The sequence below is a fragment of the Drosophila busckii genome, chromosome 3R (assembly GCF_011750605.1).
Source record: "Drosophila busckii strain San Diego stock center, stock number 13000-0081.31 chromosome 3R, ASM1175060v1, whole genome shotgun sequence".
NCBI lineage: Eukaryota > Metazoa > Arthropoda > Insecta > Diptera > Drosophilidae > Drosophila > Drosophila busckii.
The window spans coordinates 971,883-994,863 of NC_046607.1; the positions used below are offsets into that span (position 1 = coordinate 971,883).

Consider the following 22,981-nt stretch of genomic DNA (forward strand, 5'->3'; position numbering starts at 1 on the left):
CAACTCAAGGCATTCGTTTTTTTTTAATTTTTATCTATATTGTTAACAAAGCAACCATAAGCTCAAAATGAACGTTTTTGTCAAAAATATGCCGATTTATATTTCAGAGTACATTAGAATTTTAACGGGAAAGGTATTTTCGTAGCTCCAAAAATAATAAAAAATTTTAGTGCGTGTTTAGATTTGAAATAAAAGCAAATAAATTAAATAAGACGTATACATTTTCACTATTTATATCATGGCATTTCGATTAGTTTCTGCAAATTCACCAGTACGTTCACTTTTCAAAGCAATTCCCAAGGTAAGCGCATTATAAAGTTCTGTAGCAACTATTATAAGATTTGCAACTCTCCACATCGATGTCTCAGGTATCATCAGAAAACGTGGGATCGATACGTCACTTCAAGTGCAATTGTGGTAAGACAAATTATATTACGCAAATATAGGAGAACAAAAAATGTATCAAATGTTCACAGATCCTTCGGTGCCATTCCTAGAAAAGCCAAGCTGTGTTTTCTCAAAGAGCGCACTTTTACATCACTGGGGGGTAAGTTTAAGAATCTTGTAAATTATGCCGTCAGCTAAAAATATCTGAAACACACTTACCCATTTTACGCACAATAATTTGTTGTCTACAAATAAATTTCTTTGGTGTGCAATATGGTTGTGCAATTTAAATTTAAAAACAGCGCTTGTGTAGGATCCACATATATATGTAAACTGGTATAACCAGACGCAGTGCTTTGGACTCTGAAAGTTTGAATGTTTTTCCTCTTATAAAGAAGATTATCAATGAATAAAATTTCTTTACTTTACTGTGTGCTAAAAAATGATAAAGTTACGAAATTTTAAATTGATCTAAATCAACTACGGCCAATTTACAATTTACATATACGAATACTAATACTAATACTGTAAAGAAAAAGTTAGATATTGATTCTAAAGTGTGGGAAATAGTACGATACTTAATGATGTATACAAGACTACAAATCTATATATAACATATATATATATATATATGTTTTATGTCAAACATTTATTGAGTTATACATTAGGATATATATATGTGTATATATTTATGTATGCAGTGTATGTGTATGTAATATAGCATTGTACGCAGAGACAATTGCATGATTTACTTGGGTTACTTGCTCTAGATGAGACTATTAACTTTTTGATCTAGAGACTGCAAACAAAGAATCAAATATATACTTCAATCAATAATACATAATTCAAACTAATCTAGGCTTCCATATGTGGTAAATGAGTGTATCGTTAACTATGTATACTTTGCATATATATTGTTATTATACATATAATATATTGATTAAGAAGCTAAACGTTAACCAACTATAAAAACCAGTATTAATATACGCTAAGTAATTTTCTGTAATTTTTGGTTTTGGTTTTTTTTTTTTTCATTGCAACACATAGTACATGAAGTTGCAACTGAATGTACTCAATATAATCTTATGTGCTACTTTTGTTTCTGCACACACACATAGATACGCATATAGTACACATGTGTATGTTTGTTTCTTATGCATTAGCATTACATTGGTTCATAATTTCAACACTGCACTTAGGGTCTAATGTTAGCTTCAACTGGTATTTGGCTCCACGCTCACAAAAAATATTTCTATGTATATATTGCTCAATTTTAAGATGCATGCATGCGTTGAGCATTTGCAACATTTATATGTATGAGTGTGTACTAAATGTGATGTAGTATGTATGAATGCATATTTATTGCTTATACGTTGTGTCTGCATATACCATAAGTACTATTCAGACATACATATGTTTATCTATCAATATGTTGTTAGTGTTTTCTGAGATATAGTTTTCATGTACATAGATTAAATTTAAGTTTTACGCACAAACAAGTATTGTCCACACCATTTTCTTAGGATGACTTTTTATTAATGCTGAAATGCATTTAATGTGATATTATTCATTGCTAAAGATTGCTCCAGTTACGTAAAAGAATTTTTTAGTAAACCATGCGTAAAATTTAAATTATGCTTGAGCTATTTACAACTAAAGTGTTACAAATTAAAGTCAAAATAATGTGGATTAATCGAAAAAGCTTTTTTTGTGTTCTACCAAAAAAAAAACTATGTAATGAGTTTCATGAGTGTTTCATTAATACAAATTACATATTACAAAGTCTAATATATGACGGTGGTTTCTAATTCAACTAACAGCTAATTGAGTATTACGAGTAACTAGCACTATAGATATAGTGTTCCTATGTCTAGTCTTAACAATACATGTACGATATATATTTATACATATGAACTTACATACATACTTGTGTATGCCAACTTGTTACAAATTATATAATTCTCATGTGTACAGTAAACTTTCAATTTATGCTTTTTATGTGGATTGTACAGCAAATTATATGCGTGCAAGCTACATACAAAAAGTGGCATAAAACAATTTTGATATTTATGTATTTCCAAGTATATTTCAAATCAAATGCAGTAGTTTTAATTATTTTCATTCTTTTGCTTTTTTTTAATTTTCTCTTCACAGTTGCTTTTATTTGAAATTCAAATTTTTGAGTGTACTTGTTTATATATATTTTTAGCCTTTGTAGCCTTCGTAGCTAAGAGTAAATACAGTTGTATGTATAGAGAGAGTTATATATGGGTGTCTAAAAATCGCTACCAATATAGAGCGAGTTACAGAGTGACAGCAGTTACAGGATTTAGCTTATAGTTTTGTATATAAACGTGTTAAACATTAAATGAGAATTCTATATGGGCATGTACTATATATTTGTACACGCGCCTACAATATTTGTATATATTCATTTTTAACTGCTTTAAGTATATACGGGCTTACTTATGGCCTAAAAGATATACGTGACAACTTAAACTAATTTTTTTTTAAATTTTTTACCACCGTAAAATTACTGTCAGATCAGATTTATTTCATTTGTTATGCTTTTTTTTTGCTTTTAATATAATGCACTTGCCTATCGTTCATATAGTATGTAGGCTCAGATAAGAAACAAATTTACAACAGTTTACTTCAAATCGGTTTCATCAAATTTTCAGAGGGCGCCAAACTAGAATACATATGTCAATTGATATTTGAGTAACATAGTAACATAACAATATGTTGGGTTTCCATGAATCTGTCATATTTTCTCATTGGTTTTTTTTTAATTTTTAAAATTCCTCGTTGCAAAAATTGTACTCATAGTTGTATTTTAAGGTCTAAAAGGAGATTTCAAATACACAATGTACTACCCTCAGCTGAAAGCTCTATGAGCTGTCATACATTTGTATGGTGAAAATATGTACGTATTTATTAGCAATAAATATAACAAAAAAATATATGTATATTCATTTGGAAACCCATTTAGAGGGAACAAAAGCAAACTAACGAAGAAGCATTTTGTATGCTTTTCATCTCAATTAAGTACTGGAAGACAAGTCTAAGTTATATTTTTTTTTAGGGTTTGATGCTTAATGCATTCGATTCACAAAAGTTTTCTTCGCTGCTTTTACTCACCTTTCACTCTAGTATATTTGGCGTACATTTCTATAGCACTGAGCCATGCCTAAAAGAAATCCTCTGATGCTCAATGCAATATAATTTGAGCTTGATGTTGAGTTCACTGCTTTAAATAGTATACGTGTATACGTATTTCGACAAAATATATGCTATGTATGTACATAGATAGCTCATAATTATTGATATGTAACGAGCTGTTAGTTTTTTTTCCTTTTTTTTATTTATTTTGTTGCATACAGTTGCATAAGAAAACATGTTTATATTTTTGTTACTGATTTTTCATTTTGTCATAGTTTTTTTTTATTTTCCTTAACATTTAAATTACGTTTTTCATATTGTTATATATGTCTTTGAAAATTTTTATTTTAGTTGTTAATTTATAGCATTTAAAATCAATAGCAGTTTACTTCTAAACTTTAATACTTAAACGTATTTTTTATACTTATTATGTTTTTATATTCTTTTATTATAAGAAATTCATAAATAAATAGCATACATCAGAGGAGCGTAAGTGCTTAAATAATTTCTGTTAGCTGCATTGCTTCAAATTAATTTAACATTTTCTTAGACTTAATTGTTAGCTTAGCATACACATGGTAGATGTAAATGTTTAATTTTTATATTTTCTCAAGAAAATAATTGCTTTTTTATTTATTGTTGACGTTTTTATGTTAATTAAATCTATTTTATTTATATTGTTTAGTTTTTTTGTTGTTGTTATTTTTATAATACTTACGATTTTGCTGCAAGTAGTTATTTAATGATTTGTGGCAATACGTATCAATTGACTAGCGCGTGTTTAACTTTTATTTGTAAAAAAATTTGCTAAAGCAAATAACAAAAAAAAAATATAAAAAATTTAAGCATAAAAAAATAGGAAAATGCCAGTAACAAGCCAAATAAAATATTCGCAAATTGGAAATAGCTTGTAGTATTAAATTAAAAACAGTTTAAGTAACTTGATTGTTGATCGAATTCCGCTAAAAATCTTGGTCCTCATTAGATACTCAAAACAAAAAGAAAGATATCAACTATCATATATGTATATGTGTAATCTGTTCTAACGCACTGTAGTCTTAGTCTGATTCTTACTGAGCACTCAAAGTGATATGCGTTTTGTAGCTTCACAACTTGTTCAATGATGCAACTACTACATATTGAAATGTTTTGTTCTTTGTTTTACTTGGTTAAGTCAAAGAGTAAGCTACGGTTTTCTTAGTGAGTACGACTATTTGCCACATTCTGAGACGCTGACACATTAATATATAATTAATAGATATATACATATAATATATATTTATAAGTATGGTTTTCATCTAATTGAATATATCACGGTCTTGCTAAATATGTATTTATGCATGTATATCGCATGTAAATATCTATATAAAGTTGTCACACCCTCACTTTATAGCTATGTTTGTTTGTTTGTGTATATATATAAATAAGTATGTGTGTATATATTTTATAGAACTTCAACATTGTTTAACCAGAGATATACAATATACAATAGCTGAGTTTGAGAGCTTTCATTTATAGTTCCGCTTGGTTAGGTAATTTGGTTTACGAATACTGACGCGTGAATGCTGAAACACAGTTGATCTTATTGTCATATGATGTATGCATGTATGTATGTATTTGTGTGTGTGTATGAACGTATATGTATAAATGTATATGTCATATAAATGGATAGTGATATGAACTGCAATTGGCAATTATTTGCATTCACTTAAGGATTCTATGCCTATGTATGCATGTACGTAGGTTTGTGTTTGTGTGTGTCTATTTCTTTGTATGTATTTAATTGACTACTAAACATGTCTCATCATGCTTTTCATGTATATTATTTATTTCGATATATGAAATTCTTATCCTACTAGTAAACAAAACCAAATCCAATTTTGACATATCTAAACGTGTGTATGTGTGTGTGTGTGTATTTATAAGAAGAGTATATTACAGCGGGTTTCTTTTGGTAAATCGGTACAATAATTTCAAGGAATGTTAAAAAAGACACTCTACCACAAAAAAAAAAAGAAATGATTCAAAGCTGCACAGTTCAATTTATTGCTGTTTATCAAAAATTAAACATATATATGTATATGTACATATTCATCAATATATATATAAATGTATGCATATATAGGTCGCTATACAAGTTCTGTCTACCATGTATTTATCAAAATGAGCAAACTACTACTATGGATTAATATTAATTATTGTTGATTCAAAAAATGTAATATATATCAAAATATTGACAAAAATAAGAACTTTTTTGGGTTTAATCGGACTGTTACAACTTCTTACAAGTACAAAACTAATTTGGCGATTCTTATCATTTTGAAATTGTTCAAAGCATTTATAGCATAACAAGTAAAATCAAAGGTTATATGTAGATTTCAAAACAATATCTATTGGACTACAGTGCACAACTGATTAAACATATGTATGTATTTGAGAGTTGACGCATAGAAAAAAAAACAATCTACGTCTTCTTGTGATGGAAACAAATGCAGTTACAATAAAAACCAATAAATAGTCTTTGTAGATTCATACTTTTGTTTATTGTATTTTAATGTTTATAACAATAATTTTTGTAAAAAAAAATATAAATATTCGTTAATTTACAGTGTACTGTCGTTATTCAAAAAAAAATATAAATAAGCAATATGTTTGTAAATATGCTGAGATCTAAACAGTTTACTAAATTTCTTGCGGCATAAAGGTATATAAATAATATTTATAAAAATGGCACCAATATATATATGTGTGTGTGTATAAGTGGAATGTATGTATGTATGAATTCTTAAGCATAAGTTATAAATAATTTAAATTTCAATAAATATGAAATATTTGGATTAAATCAGCGCCCAGACAAATGTGTGTGTTAAATAAATCTTTGGTATACGTAGTACAAGAATGGGATTAGAGGGGATGCAGATGTTTGTACACATTTATAACTAATAGAAATATATGTGTGTGTGTGTGTGTGTGTGTGTGTGTGTGTGTGTGTATGTGTAGTACTCACCTAAAATGCTTCAGAGAAATATACACAAAATAAAAAACAATTATCACCGTCGGCCAGCAAATGCTTCTCAATAGCTACACATGATGTGATAGTGGGGAGAGGAAAGACAACAAGAATACGTAAGGTCAACAAATTGAAGTAGAGTATACAAAATTATAAGTTTAAATGTATATATACACAGGCTTGCAAATAATAAATATAAACTATAATAAAAAACACAAAGATATTTAATTTCATTTTGCTTAATTCATGAGCAAATTGTTTTCTTTTGTTTTTATTAAACACAAACATTACTTCAAATGTGATTTTGTTGCATTTATAAATTATAATTGTTGTTTAAACTTTAGTTTATACACATACATACGCAAAATATTACTTTCAAATGATAACTAAGTATTAAATTAAACTGTTAACATGCAAGCGAACTAAATCGTATACAACTTCGCCGATCGTCCGATCTATATGGTATAAATGTGAGTGTAGTATGTTCTTTTTGCAAACTCTACAAATTACAAAATGATTACAAATTAAAATTAAAGAGCTAAAAATAAAATAGAGTTAAGTCAATACATTTAACTACAGCATTAAGATTTGTTCTATGTTATTTACCTGGATGGAACGGGAATGATACAGAAAAAAATTATAATAAAGGTGCGTATTCTTCATAAGTATGTATGTTTATAGTCAAATTCAAATTCAAAGTATAGTGTGGAGAGAGAGAGAGAGAGAAAAGTGTGTGTGAATGATTAGTAAACGTTAAATGATTAATTTGATTTCAAGTTGAAGCACACCTTAAATAATGTTTGGCTACTTGAGCATTTTGTTGTAGTCTTAGATGCTAAAATGTTGTATGCATGTTTATAGTGTAACAAAAGCAAACTAAACTAGGGCTTAGTAGCATAGAGCTCCAAGATGAGTACAAAGTATGATTTATTATTAGGCTATGAGCAGCTACTACATATTATACATAACTATGTGTGTATGTGTAAACAATAAAAGGGCAAGAGTGGGATTCCACGATTCGTTCATGGTCATCATCAATGAATATATATCTTACACACAGTACACAATAGGAAATTTACAGCAGTTATATAAGGAATACCGTTTATTATGTTTAAGTACAAGTATGTGCACATGATCTTGTTTAAAAGTTTTTAACTATTTAGTATTGTGTACTGTGTATGTGATGTATCTGTATCTATTTGAGTGCTATGCTTGATGCGAGTTGATATTTTAAATTCGATCTCGAAACTAAATAACTAAGTAATATATGTTTATTCTGTAGTGTCGATAATGTTTTTTTTTTCTCTTTGTATTAGCTGACAGCAAATGTGTCTTTTTGTTCTTTTTATTATAAATTAAATTTATTTTAACTGAAAATTACGAGGCTTGAGTAAACGACCGATAATTTGATCTGATGTACATACTTATATATCATGCCTCATGCTTTAGTTTATTCCATTATAAATAATATATATATTTTTTAAATTTCTTTTAATTTTATGTATGTTTGCATGTTTTATGCACTAAAAATTATATAAACTGCTACAATTAAACGCAATCACAATCGGTGGTTTTTTTTTTAATTTTTTAGTTTTGTTTTTCTTAATGTTTTCTTTGCTTTTTGGTTTAATTTTTGCTTAAATTTTTTTTTTGTTTATTCTTTTCCTCTTTTTGTGTTTTTGCTCTGCTTTTGTGGCAGCTCTGCCTCGTTGGCTGCTCAAGTTTTAGTTGATGTTGTTTCTTATATTGCTTATCGAGTTTTGTTATCAATATTATAATGCATCGAATATAATTCGAATTTGCGTGCGAGAGGGGCATGGGGTAGACGCGAGTGGTGGGGGCCTTAAATATAATACTTAATATGCTTTCATGAGCGGATGTTCGTGTGTGTGTGTGTGTTTGTATGTATGTATGAGGTACTTAAAAATAAGTTAACCCAAAAGGAAAATCAACATTTGTTGAATCGTTGTGTGGGACTGAGTGTTCTTGTTTGCAAATTACCACGACCATTAAAAAGGGGGACTGAGAAAAGTGTAGACACTTAGACATACATGCCCATGCCGTACATGGTGCTCCAGTCGACGCCCTGGAAGCTTGACATGTCTACATTGGCCAGCGCATAGTTGGGGTAACCGGCAGCTGGGTTGCCAGCAGCTGCAGCGGCGGCGGCGGCAGCAGCGGCTGCATTCAAGGGATTGCCAGCCACTAGGGCAGCTTGTTGGGCAGCAGCCAGTGAGTGAGGATTGGCTCCTCCCCCGTTCGCTGCATTGGCAGCTAATGCGGCAGCTGCAGCTGCCGAGTGAGCCTGCGAGGCTGGATTAGAGGCAGCGGCGGCCACAGCAGCGGCGGCGGCGGCGGCATTATGATGTTGTTGTTGCTGTTGATGTGAATGCTGCTGCAGTCCGGCAGCGGCAGCAGCGACGGCATGCGACTGCTGTTGCTGCTGCTGCTGCTGTTGTTGCTGATGAGCTGCGACGGCGGCATTTTGCGCCTGATGGGCCTGCATCAATGCGGCGGCATTGGCAGTGGCGGCGCTGGCGGGTATGGTGTAGGGTGAATAGCTACAAATGAAATACAGTTGCATTATAGTTTCGAATAAAATAGGAGTAGAAATAGATATCTTTGCCGGCTTTGCACTTACCGAACGCTGTGCAGCGCTGACTGTGGATATGTGGCTAGCAGTTTGCTAAAGTTGCTCTGGTTGGCGGCCATGCTGGCAGCAGCGGCAGCGTTTTGTACTTGAAACGGATTCTGTGATATGAGCGCCGCTTGCTGGGCGGCTGCAGCGGCAGCTGGCGACTGGAGCAGTTGTGTGGGGGTCTGCAGCATGGCCAGGGGATTCATGGCGGCAACGCCTGCGCTGCGTGCTCCAATGAGCTGACCAGGTGCAGTGGGCAACTGAACGCCCAGTGTGCCCAGCATGATGCGCTTTTGCAGCAGCTGAGCGGCCGGGGTGACTGCTTCCTTTGGTTGGGCTTTCTTGCACTCAACCTTCTTGTTCTTAATGGTGTGGAAGTGTATTTCGCAGACGCGATCTACCACGTCCTCGTTCTCAAAGGTGACAAAGCCGAAGCCGCGATGGCGTTTGGTTTGCTGATCCATTAGCATAACTGTTTCCTCGACGGCGCCGAATTGGCTGAAGTAGGCTTTTACCTCTTCGGCTGAGGTGTCCTGGGAGACGCCGCCGACGAATATCTTTTTGGTTTTATTGGCTTGGCGTGGTCTGTTTTTCGGCGTAGCATGCTTGGGGTCAATCTTTTTGCCATCCAGTGTGTGTATGGGCACCTTGAGCACCTTGTCCACTGTGCAGGGCTCTTGGAATGTGATGAAGCCAAAGCCGCGACTGCGCTGTAAGTGTGTATGCGTGTGTGTTTGTGTGTGTGTGTGAGTGGCAATGAGGAAAAATAAATAGAAAACATGTTTAAAACAGAGTTAAAAAACAAGAGAGTGGGCGACAAATCCCATATACATACATAAATAATATATATAGATATATCAAATATTATATTTGACTAAATTGTAAATCGTTCAGCTAATTTGCAATATAATAGGTGTAAATTGTCCTACATAACGTTAGCAAAAGTCCAACAATGTAAATTATCAACAAGTCAAAGTTGATAAATACCACAAAAAATATGCAAATTAAATTCAAATTAAATGGTTAAATACATTTACACAATTACATATGCATTAACGTTGCTGACCAATGGATGTGGCTATAGGCCACATAAATAGGCGTGACCTGCATTTTGTTAATGTTTATTTTTCAAATGTCATAAATTTTGCACATGTTATGTCAAGAGAAAAAAAGGAGAAAATGTAGACAATAACACAGTTTAGATAATGGTCGACTAAAAACTAAAACTTGTACTAAATACGTTTGCGATTACATACTTAGGTCAGCTGATAAAACATACATCCTAATTATCATAGGTAAATATGATATATAAAAGTAAACCCGTTCTAAATACGAGTTATTATTCTGCTCGATATTTCTCGAGTAGTAGTATGAGTACAAATGTGTTTTGTTTTTATTGCGAGAGTTTGTGTTTTTGTTATATATATATATATAATAAGCATAGTCATAGATAGATATAGAAAGAGAAAAACCCAGAGCAACAACTAGACCAATTACCAGGATTACTTGGTTGTATGATAAACACATTATATAACTGTTTACATATTAACTCAATGCTCATTTTCGATTCGAACGTTTTTGTTAGTTTACACAAGATTTGCAAAAAGTAAATATTATCATATTTACATGTGTAGCGATTTTTTTGATTTTTTCATTACAAACGTAATGATTTTATTACTTAAGATAATGCCTTGTTTACATTATGTTTGATTATGTATGATACAAAATTGAAGTAAACGTCACTTAAGCCTATATTATATATACACATACATATATTTTTGTATGAAACATGTCTATTTTATAAATAAAATATTCTACGTTAGCTGGGTTTGATTTTAATGCTATGACAATATTCATTGAGTTAATATTTCTGTCAGAGAGATATTGGGATTATTATAATATAAATAGTAAGTAAGATCATAGATTCAAGTCACTGCAAAATTTTGGGGATTGCTATGTTTAGAACTGATTTAAAAGCTAAAAAAAAATACCCTTGCTATTAATCAAACCCATATATATATAATATATATATATAATAATATATAAGTATATATATATATATATTTATATTTATATCAGTACTACGAAACTATGTAACTTAAAATAAACAGGCCAAGTACATAAACAAGCAAACAAATTAAATAAAGCCAGAGTTATTTTTTTTTTAAACAGCTATCAGAATACTTGATAATAATGTATACAACTATGGCTAGATTATTTATAAAATATACGTATATTATTTAGTTGAGTGATTCAAACTGATTGCCAAAATTAGCAAAGGGAACACTGATAGGTCTTACAGCTAGTGGGAATTAAAATATTTCTTTACTTTTTTGTTTTTAGTTTATTTTGAGGCGCTGCAACTAAATGGTGGCCTCCATTATTATTTGCGCTATATGATTTGTAAATTAGTTAAGTATGCATTCAATTTACTCATAGTTGTAGGCGAGACTTTCTTTTTTTTTTTTTAATTTGTTGAACAAATATGCTTTTAGGAATTAATATTGCTGCTGGGTGAAACGCTAAGTACGATTAAGAGTATGAGTAAAGAGTACATTTCATTAGAATACGTCAATCATTGTACATACATATACATACATAATATTAAGTTTTGCTTAGATTTATACAAAATACGAGAGTACGTTACGCTAAACGTTTTTTTTTTTCGTTTTTACAGTAGTCAAGGATATTACTTTTTCAATTGTGTTTTTGTTTTGCGTTTTAAGATTGTTAAACATGTACCTAAATTGGTGTTATCTCGGTTGCTTCGTCGACATCCTTTTTGGGGTCTTTAGGCCAACTCGTTGTGGAGACCTGTGCGCATGTGTGCAACAGCTGCCACTGACAGCTGCGCGCACGCACGCGTCTATATTTCCAGTGGCCGCCAGTTGCTGTCGGTCGTCGCCTTTATTTATAGTATTTTTTTTTTGGTTTTTTGTATTGTCATATAGATTATAGTTATTGAATTGAATGTTTTATACATTTGCTGAGTTATCTACATTTCAGTTCCTAAGCTTAAAAACTAGTTGTGCTTGATGTTTAAACCGACGTAAAGAATGGTGAACAGGATACCAATGCAGTCACACACACACACACACACACACACACACACACATGCATACAAAGAGTTGAGATGAATGTGTATGTGTTGTTTACTATGACAGTTGGTAAACCAGTTTTTGATATAGACCTTTTGTTTATTTGTTAGTATGTGTAAGTGTGTGTATGTATATACATAATAGTTTTACGGCTTTGTATCATTAAATTTTTGCCTGGATGTCTGCTTGCCTGCTGTTCAGGACTACCCCTGTTAACCGATGAAGATGCCTACATACGTACATACATATGTATGTATGCAGCTGTAGTTGGCGTAATTGCGCAATTGCGCGTTGCAGTCGCAAATCTACCCTTAGGTATCGCATGCTTGTGCTCTTTGTCCTGTGCCATAAACACAACGCAAGCGAATGGGGGAAAACAGCTGCGCGCACAGGACTCTCTTCATGGCAGCTGCACACGTAAATTAACAGAGCGCGCGCTCTTTGGTCAATTATTACAACAACAATATTTCTATGCAAGTCTACTCTATGTCTGTATGGACATACATATGTATATATTATTAGCTTTTAATGCGTGTGTGCTTAAATCGCGGTTTCCGTTGGAATAGAATTGTATTAAGAGCAGTGCATTTCAAACTGTTAAGCATTTACAGTAAAGTCTTTGGGTTAATGAAACCTGATTATTCAATACAATAATCTGGTGTTCCCTTTTCTTGCCGGTTGGTCGAGTCTTTTGTCTGGCACGTAGTAGAAACTGTAATTCTAAACCAGTCAGGCAGTATAAAATACTGCGAAAAAGGATGAGTTTGGTTACTTGAACAAAAGGGCCAAATACTTCTGTACATACATACATACATATATATATTCGCCTGTATTTTCGCTAAATATTCTTGTTATTATGAACGCACTGTTGTTATTTGTCTTCTTCTTTAACCTATCGTTGTTGTTGCTTACGACAATAATGGGAAGCAGCTGCATCTTGCAGAATGCGAAATCGAAAGGCGGTTGAGTGTGAGAGAGACAGAGTGAGAAATACATATGCAAAACGCACATTGCGCGCATACATAGCTGTAAAACGAAGTTAGCGCGAAAGCAAACCCAAGAGTAAACTTAACAATAGCCGTCAACGAGATTAGTGTGTGACAGAGAAAGAGATTAATTAGTTTATATCGCGAAGAGAATATTATATAGTATATGTATGGAGTATGGGGGGGGGGGTTTTGAGTAACATTTTGGCAACTGAAGCCGGACGTCCCACTCCCCTTAGCTAAAGTTGCGCCCATGGGCGCGGTCGCACCCCCTAAATATTGAACAGCGAGCAGATCAACAAGCAGAACTTGCAAGATGTTTATAAATTTTGTTGGAAGTTTGCTGGCATTCTGCAATTACATATTTCATTGGCAGCAGCTCTAACGTTCGCTCTAAAGAAAACTAGTTTCGTTCGAAATGTCTCTCGAGCATTTGAAATCAGTATAACAGTTTAGACTCAACTGTGCTACGCTCTCCGCTCTCTCTCTCTCTCTCCTCTCTCTCTCTTCGCCTCGTATTACTTGCAGAATGAAGGTGGCTCTGTTTTTTCTATGTACATGTTTGCTCTCTCATTCTCTTTCTCTGCCTACGCCTCTACCTCTGCCTCTCTCTCTCTTTTGCTTGCTGTCTCTATCTGTGTGTCAAGCCTATCTGCTGATTTACAGCATCCTGCTTATCCATTATGGCACTGATATCAAATACACACTCATACGCATACACACAAATGCTCAGACTCAGACACACACACACACACACACGCGCGCAGAGAGCGAAAAGTCTGTTCTCCTATATGTAAGTGTACAGAGCTTGCTCGTCGCTTTTAGCATTTGAATTAAAAATGGAAAATTGATTTTTCCGGTCTCTATACATATAGGTATGTCATATAAGTTTTTATGTGGGTGTGTGTGGTGGGGGCCGGATTGCTTTCAATATTGTGTGAACCTCTTTGGGTGGTTAGTGAACTTACAATGTTTAGCCCGCTCACTACGAATGTTAAATTAAACATACGCTGTGACAGACAAGTTCACTGCAAGTTAGAAGAGGGCCCATTTGATGTTGGCGGATCCTTCTTCTGCGAGTAGGCCCGATTTTAGTGTAACCTGATTCACTGAAGAAATTCTATTGGTCATTTCGCAATTGTATTTAATTTAAAATTTATTCTGCGAAGCCGTGCTTAAACGGTCCGTTATTGCGCCGGTTCCGAAATTGCACGTACGAAAACCCAAAGTTGACTGAAAGGCAACCAAGGAAGCGAGCAAACGATTTCTCATTGCCGTCACCAGGCAGCAGTATCCGCATATTCGAGGGTTGCGCGCGCATTCCAATTGCAAAACTCTCCCCCAATCACGACGACAAGGGTGGTTGCCAGTTGGCTATCCAGAGCTAGGCATGCCTCGCTTACAGTCAGTCGGCCAGCAGGCCTGCTGAGCAGCTAACTTAGCCTCTCTCTCTCGTTTCTCGATCTTGGCTCTTCTCTCTCTCACCTCTGTCTTACCGCTAATTCTCTCTACTTTTCCACGCGAGTCCCCTTTGAAAATGCTAAGCAGTTCCCTTTGTATCTCTTGTCTGTCGGTGCATTTCCGTCGTTCCAGGCTGAGCCATTCGAATCCAACCACGAACCAACACCCACATTCGCCTGCTAACTAGCTGGCCACAGGCGCTTGCACTGCGTCCATTTCCAAGCGACATCGTCGTTGCCGTTGTCGTCCGCTATTCTAGTCGCTGGCGTGCTGAATTTATGCGTTTATATCGTTGAACGTGCACTTTGCGAGCTGTTGCAAGTGCCAGCGCCCACTCCCCTGGCGTCAGTTCCGCCCTTGCAACTCACCATTAAAATCAAAATGTAAAAACAATAAAGTTGTTCCATATGCTGCTAGCAGCATGGACATATCTGTGTGTAGCAAGGGGTTGCCTGCAACCACCCGCTCCTTGTATTAAATTCGTGGCATTTTACTCAATGAAATGATTGCTCCTTCCCCCCTTTTGTCATTTACAGTTTTGTACCTACATAACTTTTAGCGGCGCATTTTGCCATTGATGTTAATGCGCACTGTGGCAAATGCAATTGCGATTTTCTTTGCAACCGAGAAGAAGAGAAAGAGACTGTGTGTGCTCCAAATCCAAGCAATTTGTTTTGCAGGTGTTTCAAGTATTAAGCTGTCGTTGTTGTTGCTGTTGCTGCTGTTGCTGCTGCTGTTGTTAAGCGCAAAGGCTTTAGCAATCATTTGAAATGCATTTGTCGACCATCACCGGAGAGTAAGTGTGGATGGCTGCAGTTTGAGTCTTCCTGTCATCATGGACATCTCTTGTTTAAATTACAACAATCATTGATCTGAAGCAAAAACAATACAGTCAAAAAACATCCTATACGTATGTAGATATCGCGAAGAGTAACATCCTAAGAATAATCGACTACGCAGATTGAGCGACCATCGAACTTACCCGTTTGTCTTTTCATTGCCGCAAGGAAGAAAGTTATTTTTTGGCTAGTGCTTTTGTGCCAATTCTCATAGATCGTTAACTCTTGGCTCCCAACAATTAAAATTTCCTATACATACATTTTACCGAGCAATTGTATTGTCTTTTGCCAGTTGGGAGGCAGCCAACAAGAGTCTGTCTGCTGTTGACTGGGGTATCAGAAAGATCTGGCGCTTTCCTTAAGCATAGGGTAGATGTCGACCTCGTGAAGATGCTGCTCTTGCGTTCTCAAATGGGTCGCCTCGAGATGGATGCTTAGAGGTTGCGTTGGGGACTTGATGTGCCTCTTAAACTGACAGCAGCGCCATTGATACAATTTCTCCTTGAGTAACGCCAGACGCTGGTTTGCTAGTTGGGACCTGTTGGCTTTTGTGAGCCATTTGTCTGTGATGTTCGCCTTGATCCTTGTCAGGAACGTCCTCCAGCGCTCTACCTGATCAGGCAGCAGCTCTTGTCGAGCTGTCATCGGTGTCTTGTGACCTGTTGCAAGTCGGTGCTATTTTCTTGTTTCAGGCCGCATTAACGGTTCGAGTTCGCGTTGACCATTAGATGGTCGTCATTCATGTGTTTTAGGCCACTTTCCTATCAGAGCACAGATGGCGTTGTATGGAGATTCAATCGATTGTATGGGCATTAACAAGAGGACATATCTTGCAGCCAGGCAGTCTGCAGCGTCCTTAGCACCGCCTCTAACAAGTAGTTCAAGCCATCTGCCTAATTATGCAATAGAGGCTATAGTGCGCTATGGGTAGTCGGCAAACATACGCCCAATAAAAAACTATTTTAAGATCCATCTAACACGCATCAGCGCTCATGCCACTAATACTTGCAGGAGACCGACAGTCTAGCCGTGTCTGCGACTTGGCTGTAGAGCAGTCATTCTGCTCACTGTCGGTGGGCTCAAGGCCAATCGCAATTCAATACGACGACCAGAGCCGGGTGCTGACGACATGATATGAGCACCATTTGGGTGCGACTTCGGAATGCGGGCTGACATTTTTTCCTGTGTGTGAGCTTTGTATTTTTGAAATTATGGTCCGATCTCTATTATCCTAAATATGTCTAAAATAAATATTTTTTATTACATAACGTGCTTTTTCTTCCTTAAAATCCATATTTGACTGTCGTTCCATAACAGTCACATCTGTGGCTGCCTCGTCATTAAGAGTGCGACGCACGCAATCTGCTGTTCTATATGTTATGCGATTCTTTTCAAAGAGCAGCACAACAAATTACTAACCAAAGACATATCTTCTCAATATAGATCCTATCTTCTGCGCATGCTAGATTGAATTTGTAGGAAGATTTTCTTGGATGCCCCAATGCGCGGTATGATTTGGACAATTGCAATGGCCCAAACAGCATGAATGCGAAAGTAACAGTCTATTCAGATTATTGATGTATCAGCATCAGTCAATTGCTTAAAGTTAATAATTGATATAGAAGTTCAACAAGTGCAACATAATATGTATATCCACACTATATCATTGTCCTTTTGGTCTATTTCATCGAACCAGCATATGAAAACGATATATAAACATTATATTAATACCGCGAGAATTTGCATGTTTAGACAATATTTTATGCCAATAGCAACGATGCTAGTTTAGTGAACAAAGTCCGACTTTCACATTCTATTTGAAAAAGATTAATTAATAAGCTTGAATATATATCTATCCGTTTTCTTATGACGCTCTCCCCTATGAACGTACTTGCGCAAATATCTTGAATGCGTCTGTCGATGTTCTAGATTTAGCTTCGCTCTTCTTCTACGTCCTGTTTGATAATCCTGTGTGAGAATAGATATGCAAGACCTCAAGCAACAGATCGATAATAAACGGAATAAAAAAAATACTTATATATGCGTAATATTAGGACAGTGCTGTTACTAGTAGTATTCATGTGTTGATCAGCAGGTAATATGAACAAAACAGCACACTACTTTCGCCGGCAAGTACTAATTAAAGAACTTGCGATATGATGTATTGATTATTGATGTATTGCAATTGAACATGTGTGTGCAACTCTAAGTCAGCTGTCCGTTTAGATTATTTTATAAAACATTGGTAGCTTTGTTTGGGTTGAGCAGGGTTGCTCAATGAGAGTGTCTATTGACGTATAAGATAGGTTTGCCAGGTACATAACAATATATGTATACACGGATCCTCTCATTCTCTGTCTCTTGAGGTGCAGTGCAACATGATTGCTGAGATAAGTTTAATGGAGTTTTAGTCAGGTTGTTGCCTCCGTCTCGCAGAGTTAAGTGTTTCAGAGTGATTTACGATGTATTTAGCTCCAAACTTAAGGCACAAGGTATACTTCTCCTGGGACATAGTTTACAAAACCTAGCTCCAATGATAAAAGTTTAAGCATTGTTTCCAAGAGAAATTATATTTTTATATAAACTTATTAAATAACATGTATTTATGTAGCAGCATTTTACGACCTACCCAAGTGCCTATTTTTCTATTTCTACTGTTCCTGCTTGGTGACACTTTAATAAAATAGTAATTCTTCAATTCCCCTCACCCCGTGATCTACTGTGAGTTTTTTATATCATCATTGTGTTTCAGCTATGGATTAAGAATTTTTGAGTTTCGGACAGAACAAAATGGTTACCCGTGATGATGTCGGTTACCAAGATCGGAGCTTGCGAGAAAATTAGAGACTTCGCCAAAGGTTACACCGGCGCCAATTCGCCTAAGGTGAGTAAAAGTTATATATTTGTATAAATCGTGACTTGAGCCCATCATAAGATTTACGTTATGGTATTTTTTATTGTTTATTATTTTTTTAGATGATGTCGTAGCCTGGCTACTTGAAAATTCCACCATGACAATTAACGCAACCCCTTATTTTATTGTGGAAGCTTTACAAGTGGCGTTTTCCACTAGTCTGCAATATCGTGTAGTTGACACCTATTAATGTTAAGCTTTCTCCAATCCACATATATTATGGTGTCAAGTTGTTCGCACACAATTTTAGCTGATTTTGCTGATTGAATTAAATTTACTCTACGGTCAAATAGAAAGTCCATTACAATATCATATTAAATATATGAATGACTGATATTTCGTGTTGTTTCTTGGTTGGTGTTTAAGCTATACATATTATGAATTAGTTACTTCAATGTTAACATATATGTATTGTGGATGTGATATTTTTTTTATAATAGCTGAATTTTAATTTGGTGATGCTGTGCCAGGATGTTTCGAGCGTAGAAAGGACCCAGATTCTAATCATTGTTGAAAGAATACGTATTAAAATTGGTGTTCCGTCCTCTCGAAATAGATAAGCCTCATGTGAAATTCATTTACTATGCCCTGAGATCTGATATGCGGGCCAGGTATCTGTATTGTCTTTCGACCCAATTTGTCCACTCATGTATACAATGTAAGATGTCTCACGTCTTGTGCTTAGATCTAATATCCATATCTTGCTACCAAATTGACCAGTGTTTGTAGCAATGAATCCCCTAACTATTCATCATTTTTCGGTACCATGTAAGTGGCATCGGTAATAAGTAGGCACAAGGGGCAAAACTAAAGGTCGATCGATAGTGGCAATTTTTCTGATTTTTGATTTTAATGTTCTTGTGTGACTTAACTGTGATTTATCACATAATATATGTTCAATAAATATATTGTTTAGCAATAAATAAATTGAAAGCTGTCTAAGCAAAGCGCATCACACTGTCGCTCAGGACGGCGTCATCAATGTGGCCGATCAAGGTGAGTACAGTCGAAATTAATTATAGAAATTTTGAATTAGAGATAAATTATTGTTAGCAACACAGTTAATACCTAGACTGAGATTATTAGTTAACGTGTGTTATTGCTATTATGATTTTGATGTTATCTATTATTTAAGTCAACTAAGAGCAGTATTGACAAGCGAAAGAAAAATTACATTATGGAGTATTGTATACAAAATAGTAATAATAGTGTATAACTATTTTAACAAATGTGTAATTGCATATCGAATTATAATCCTTTCATTTTTATAGACTTGAGATTACTCTTGTGAGAGTGTCTACTAAAGCTAAGTCTTTCACACTTTTGTCATATTGTTCAAGTGTGATTAATTCGACCAGCTGAAAGTAAATTATACCCAGATATGTATTAATCTCTCAAAATGCAACAATTGTTCTGGTATCTTGTCAGTATGAGGGGATGGATTCCATACTGTTGTGTTTAATTATCTAACCTCGGCATAGAGACCGCGTGCACCGCGTTGCTTATGTTAACAACATCATTAATACTCGTGTGGGAGGTCTGCAGTTACGTACTTGATTAACAGAATAAGAGTTTATTATAAATCACAACAGAGAACTCGAAGAGTGGTACATATGCAGATTTAAGGATATATAGGTTGTGCACAAGAGTTAAGAGTTAAGGGAACTCATTTAAGATTTCGAAGCCATGCTACTACCCAGATCAATGGACCGAGAAATTAATTTTGACAACAAATATAGAATTACATTTTCGCTCTTTAATTCTTTTTTGAAATATAATTAATGATATACGACACAAACAGATCTACTCAGGGTTATGACCTGTGGATAGTTCTGATTTATGTTGTATAGATAGGATGGGGAATGATGTATTAAAAAGAGATCTACGTAATTGGTGTCTACTGTCGTAGGCAATTCAAATCTCGGCTTTATCAAGTAACGATAGTGCTAAAGGTAAAGTTAACACCTGGAACCCAGCTTAAAATGCGCGTATAGCAATAATAGGCATTTCAGAGCTTGATTCTTTGATATGGATTCTGAGTATTATCTAGATGTTCATCTACCATAACCGACCAACCAGATTACTAGATAATTCTGGAATTCGTTGTTCGGCAAAAAGTATTCGATGAAAGAGTCCAAATACAAGATCGTCATATTCCAGATTAGTTTGCTCTTGACTTTAACCTGATCGGTCAGGTTTTTATCATATTGTTGAGGTTTGTTAAGAGCATACGGAGGCGCCGTCGTCTCCTTCTTGGGTCGGTGTGGTCGAACCAAGAGATATATTAAAAGTAGTAGTTGTGTAAGTGGTCATTAAATTCTGTTTAGCCCATCGTTTTTGATAAAGCCAGAACTTGAATGCCTACTGACAGTTAGGGAAAATGTTTGTCAAACTTCAGCTTACTATCAAGGAGAATACCCAGGTCATTAACCTCCGATAATCTGTTGTGTTACGATATAGTGCTAAGCACCACACTCCTTGAAACCAGAAAAATGCTCAACGAATTAATTTTAAATTTATTTCTGTGTTTGCATTTGTAATTATGAATTCATATTTTCAGGCGATTCCAATAATTATTTTTACCGTCATTGGGTTTTCCCTTGAAGTGCTGTATACGATACGTTTGGCATTCACCCGTGATGATGTGTGGTACACCAAGGGCCCCGCGGCATGCGAGGTAGTGGAAACACGTAGGGGCTATCCTCCCCCCATACGCAAGGTATGCAAATTAGTTGCTTTTTAATTAAAGAATCCTAATTTGTATAATCTATCTTTCAGATGTTGGTGTATAATCAAAAATATGAAAATGATGAAAAACTACTAGAGGCATTACAGGGCAATACCTCTGGTCCAGAGGGTAAGTAATCGTTGCCCAATTGTTTGATGGACGATATTTTCAGCGCTTTCAATCAATTTGACGTTTCACTGTGAACTAGTATTGCCAGCTGAACTTGTAAGTTTTGCGTAAAATATACATAAGTTCAGCTGTGTGGTCTTAGTCCTTGCACCACTTTGTCGAACTGGAGGCGTTGAAAATTGGCTTTGGACTAAATCATTTTTAAAATATGGAAACTTGCTTTCCAGAAAAAAAAGATGAGAAAAACTATACCTTACGGTCTGTTGCCGCCCATTCGGCCATAACTTTGGGTGCACTCGCCCTAATTATGATGTAACACTGCATACCAGTGTAATTGTAAAGTTATGGGAAGATATGCCTACAACAGAGCTTGTTCTATGTATTTACAGTCGAAGATGGGGAAAAAAAAAGAAGAATTAAGCTTAAGCTTGAAGTAAGCAGTGTTGTGGCTTTCGGAGGATCACAATTTGATACGTTCTTTACTATTGGTTTGCTGGGTCCTTTTCTACGGCATCGATGACTCCTGATACAGATTCAGATTATCACTAGTTATAAAAAAACTTCTCAATTACTATATTTATGTTAAAATTAGTACAAGGTCTACTACAGATACTACAGATACTACAGATACAGTATCCAAATGATAATAAAATTTCTGCGGAACATATTTCATAGCATTGCAATGCATTGGTTTAAAAATATTAAACGTACACTGTAAAGCGACTTACGAACAAACAGCAATTAAATTGTTACAGGTAATGTGGAACTTCTGTAGATGCTCAGTTTTTTTGCAATTACACTCTTGGTACTCAATTTAATAGATAAAGATAACAACAAATAAAAATTCATTGTGAAACAAGCACGGACTGAAGCTGGGCGCAACGCTCATACGTTATTAAAATCATTCTCACTTTTAGTGTAACGAATTGCTGGGTTCTTGTCTTGGCCATTCGGAGTTAACATGGTAGCCAAGACACAACCCGGAATCAATTGCGCGGTAAATTTGAATAAAGAATAATTTTCAAATCAAACAAAAATATATGTCTAAATTACGGGTACACAATATTTTATGAATTATTTTTTTTTTATATTAGCTAGCGTAGTTTCTGTATTGGATAAACTGCTGAAGTCAAAAATTGAATATATAAAATATTTTGTTCCGAAATTAAAAAAAAATTTTTTTATTCAGATAAATCGACTGCTCACCAGACAGTTAAATAAGAATTTAAAAATAAACATATTGGGGATATGCTTAAAAATAATGATAAATACAAATCACAATAGAGCCATGGAAAGTGGGTCAGATGCAGCCCAATGCGCTGCATTTGAAGAAATATCAAAAATATATTTCAATGCAAAATGAGCAGAAGAAGGGAAACATTAATGCATTTTCTGTATTACTGCTGACTTTATTAAAGAATAGCTGTACTTTCAGCAGTTAATGCTGTTGGGCCAACTTCCAATGCATCTGCGCAGTGCGTGGGCAGCCAAAGAAAAATCCCTTCAAATTCATTTAGCATGGAGAGTTCTATTTTATTTTTTGGTGTATTTTTTTGGTGCTTGCTCTTTGCAAAAGAATCGGCAATAAATTGAAGCAGATTTGCGCTGCGTGCCTATTGACAGCGCACA

At 34.9% G+C, this 22,981-nt stretch overlaps 2 protein-coding genes across 3 annotated transcripts; one reads left to right on the forward strand and one right to left on the reverse strand.

The window, feature by feature from the left end:
• Positions 1–113: 113 nt before the first annotated feature.
• Positions 114–22,383, forward strand: LOC108602884. Of its 2 annotated transcripts, XR_001915269.2 has the most exons (7): positions 114–301; positions 369–417; positions 477–547; positions 21,056–21,214; positions 21,274–21,352; positions 21,580–22,107; positions 22,174–22,383. XR_001915269.2 is itself a non-coding variant. In XM_017991186.2 (6 exons), the coding sequence occupies exons 1-6, from the start codon at positions 239–241 to the stop codon at positions 21,666–21,668; spliced, it is 510 nt and encodes a 169-aa protein (XP_017846675.1). In that variant the 5' UTR covers positions 114–238; the 3' UTR covers positions 21,669–22,383. The 2 variants fall into 2 exon arrangements, 1 of the variants encoding a protein (XP_017846675.1); XM_017991186.2 differs by having other exon boundaries at positions 21,580–22,383.
• Positions 8,068–9,961, reverse strand: LOC108602883 (antifreeze protein Maxi). The gene is made up of 2 exons (XM_017991185.2): positions 9,201–9,961; positions 8,068–9,120 (listed from the first exon to the last, which is right to left on the reverse strand). The coding sequence occupies exons 1-2, from the start codon at positions 9,665–9,667 to the stop codon at positions 8,601–8,603; spliced, it is 987 nt and encodes a 328-aa protein (XP_017846674.1). The 5' UTR covers positions 9,668–9,961; the 3' UTR covers positions 8,068–8,600.
• Positions 22,384–22,981: the final 598 nt, after the last annotated feature.

What these genes read in the sequence shown, in the direction of transcription:
- LOC108602884 (XM_017991186.2), top strand. Translation starts at nt 239, where the DNA reads ATGGCATTTCGATTAGTTTCTGCAAATTCACCAGTACGTTCACTTTTC. An exon ending in CACTTTTACATCACTGGGGG is followed by an intron (nt 548 to 21,055) that starts GTAAGTTTAAGA and finishes TCATATTTTCAG; the next exon opens with GCGATTCCAATAATTATTTT. An exon ending in CAATACCTCTGGTCCAGAGG is followed by an intron (nt 21,353 to 21,579) that starts GTAAGTAATCGT and finishes CTTGCTTTCCAG; the next exon opens with AAAAAAAAGATGAGAAAAAC.
- LOC108602883 (XM_017991185.2), bottom strand. Translation starts at nt 9,667, where the DNA reads ATGCTAATGGATCAGCAAACCAAACGCCATCGCGGCTTCGGCTTTGTC. An exon ending in TCAGCGCTGCACAGCGTTCG is followed by an intron (nt 9,121 to 9,200) that starts GTAAGTGCAAAG and finishes TTTCATTTGTAG; the next exon opens with CTATTCACCCTACACCATAC.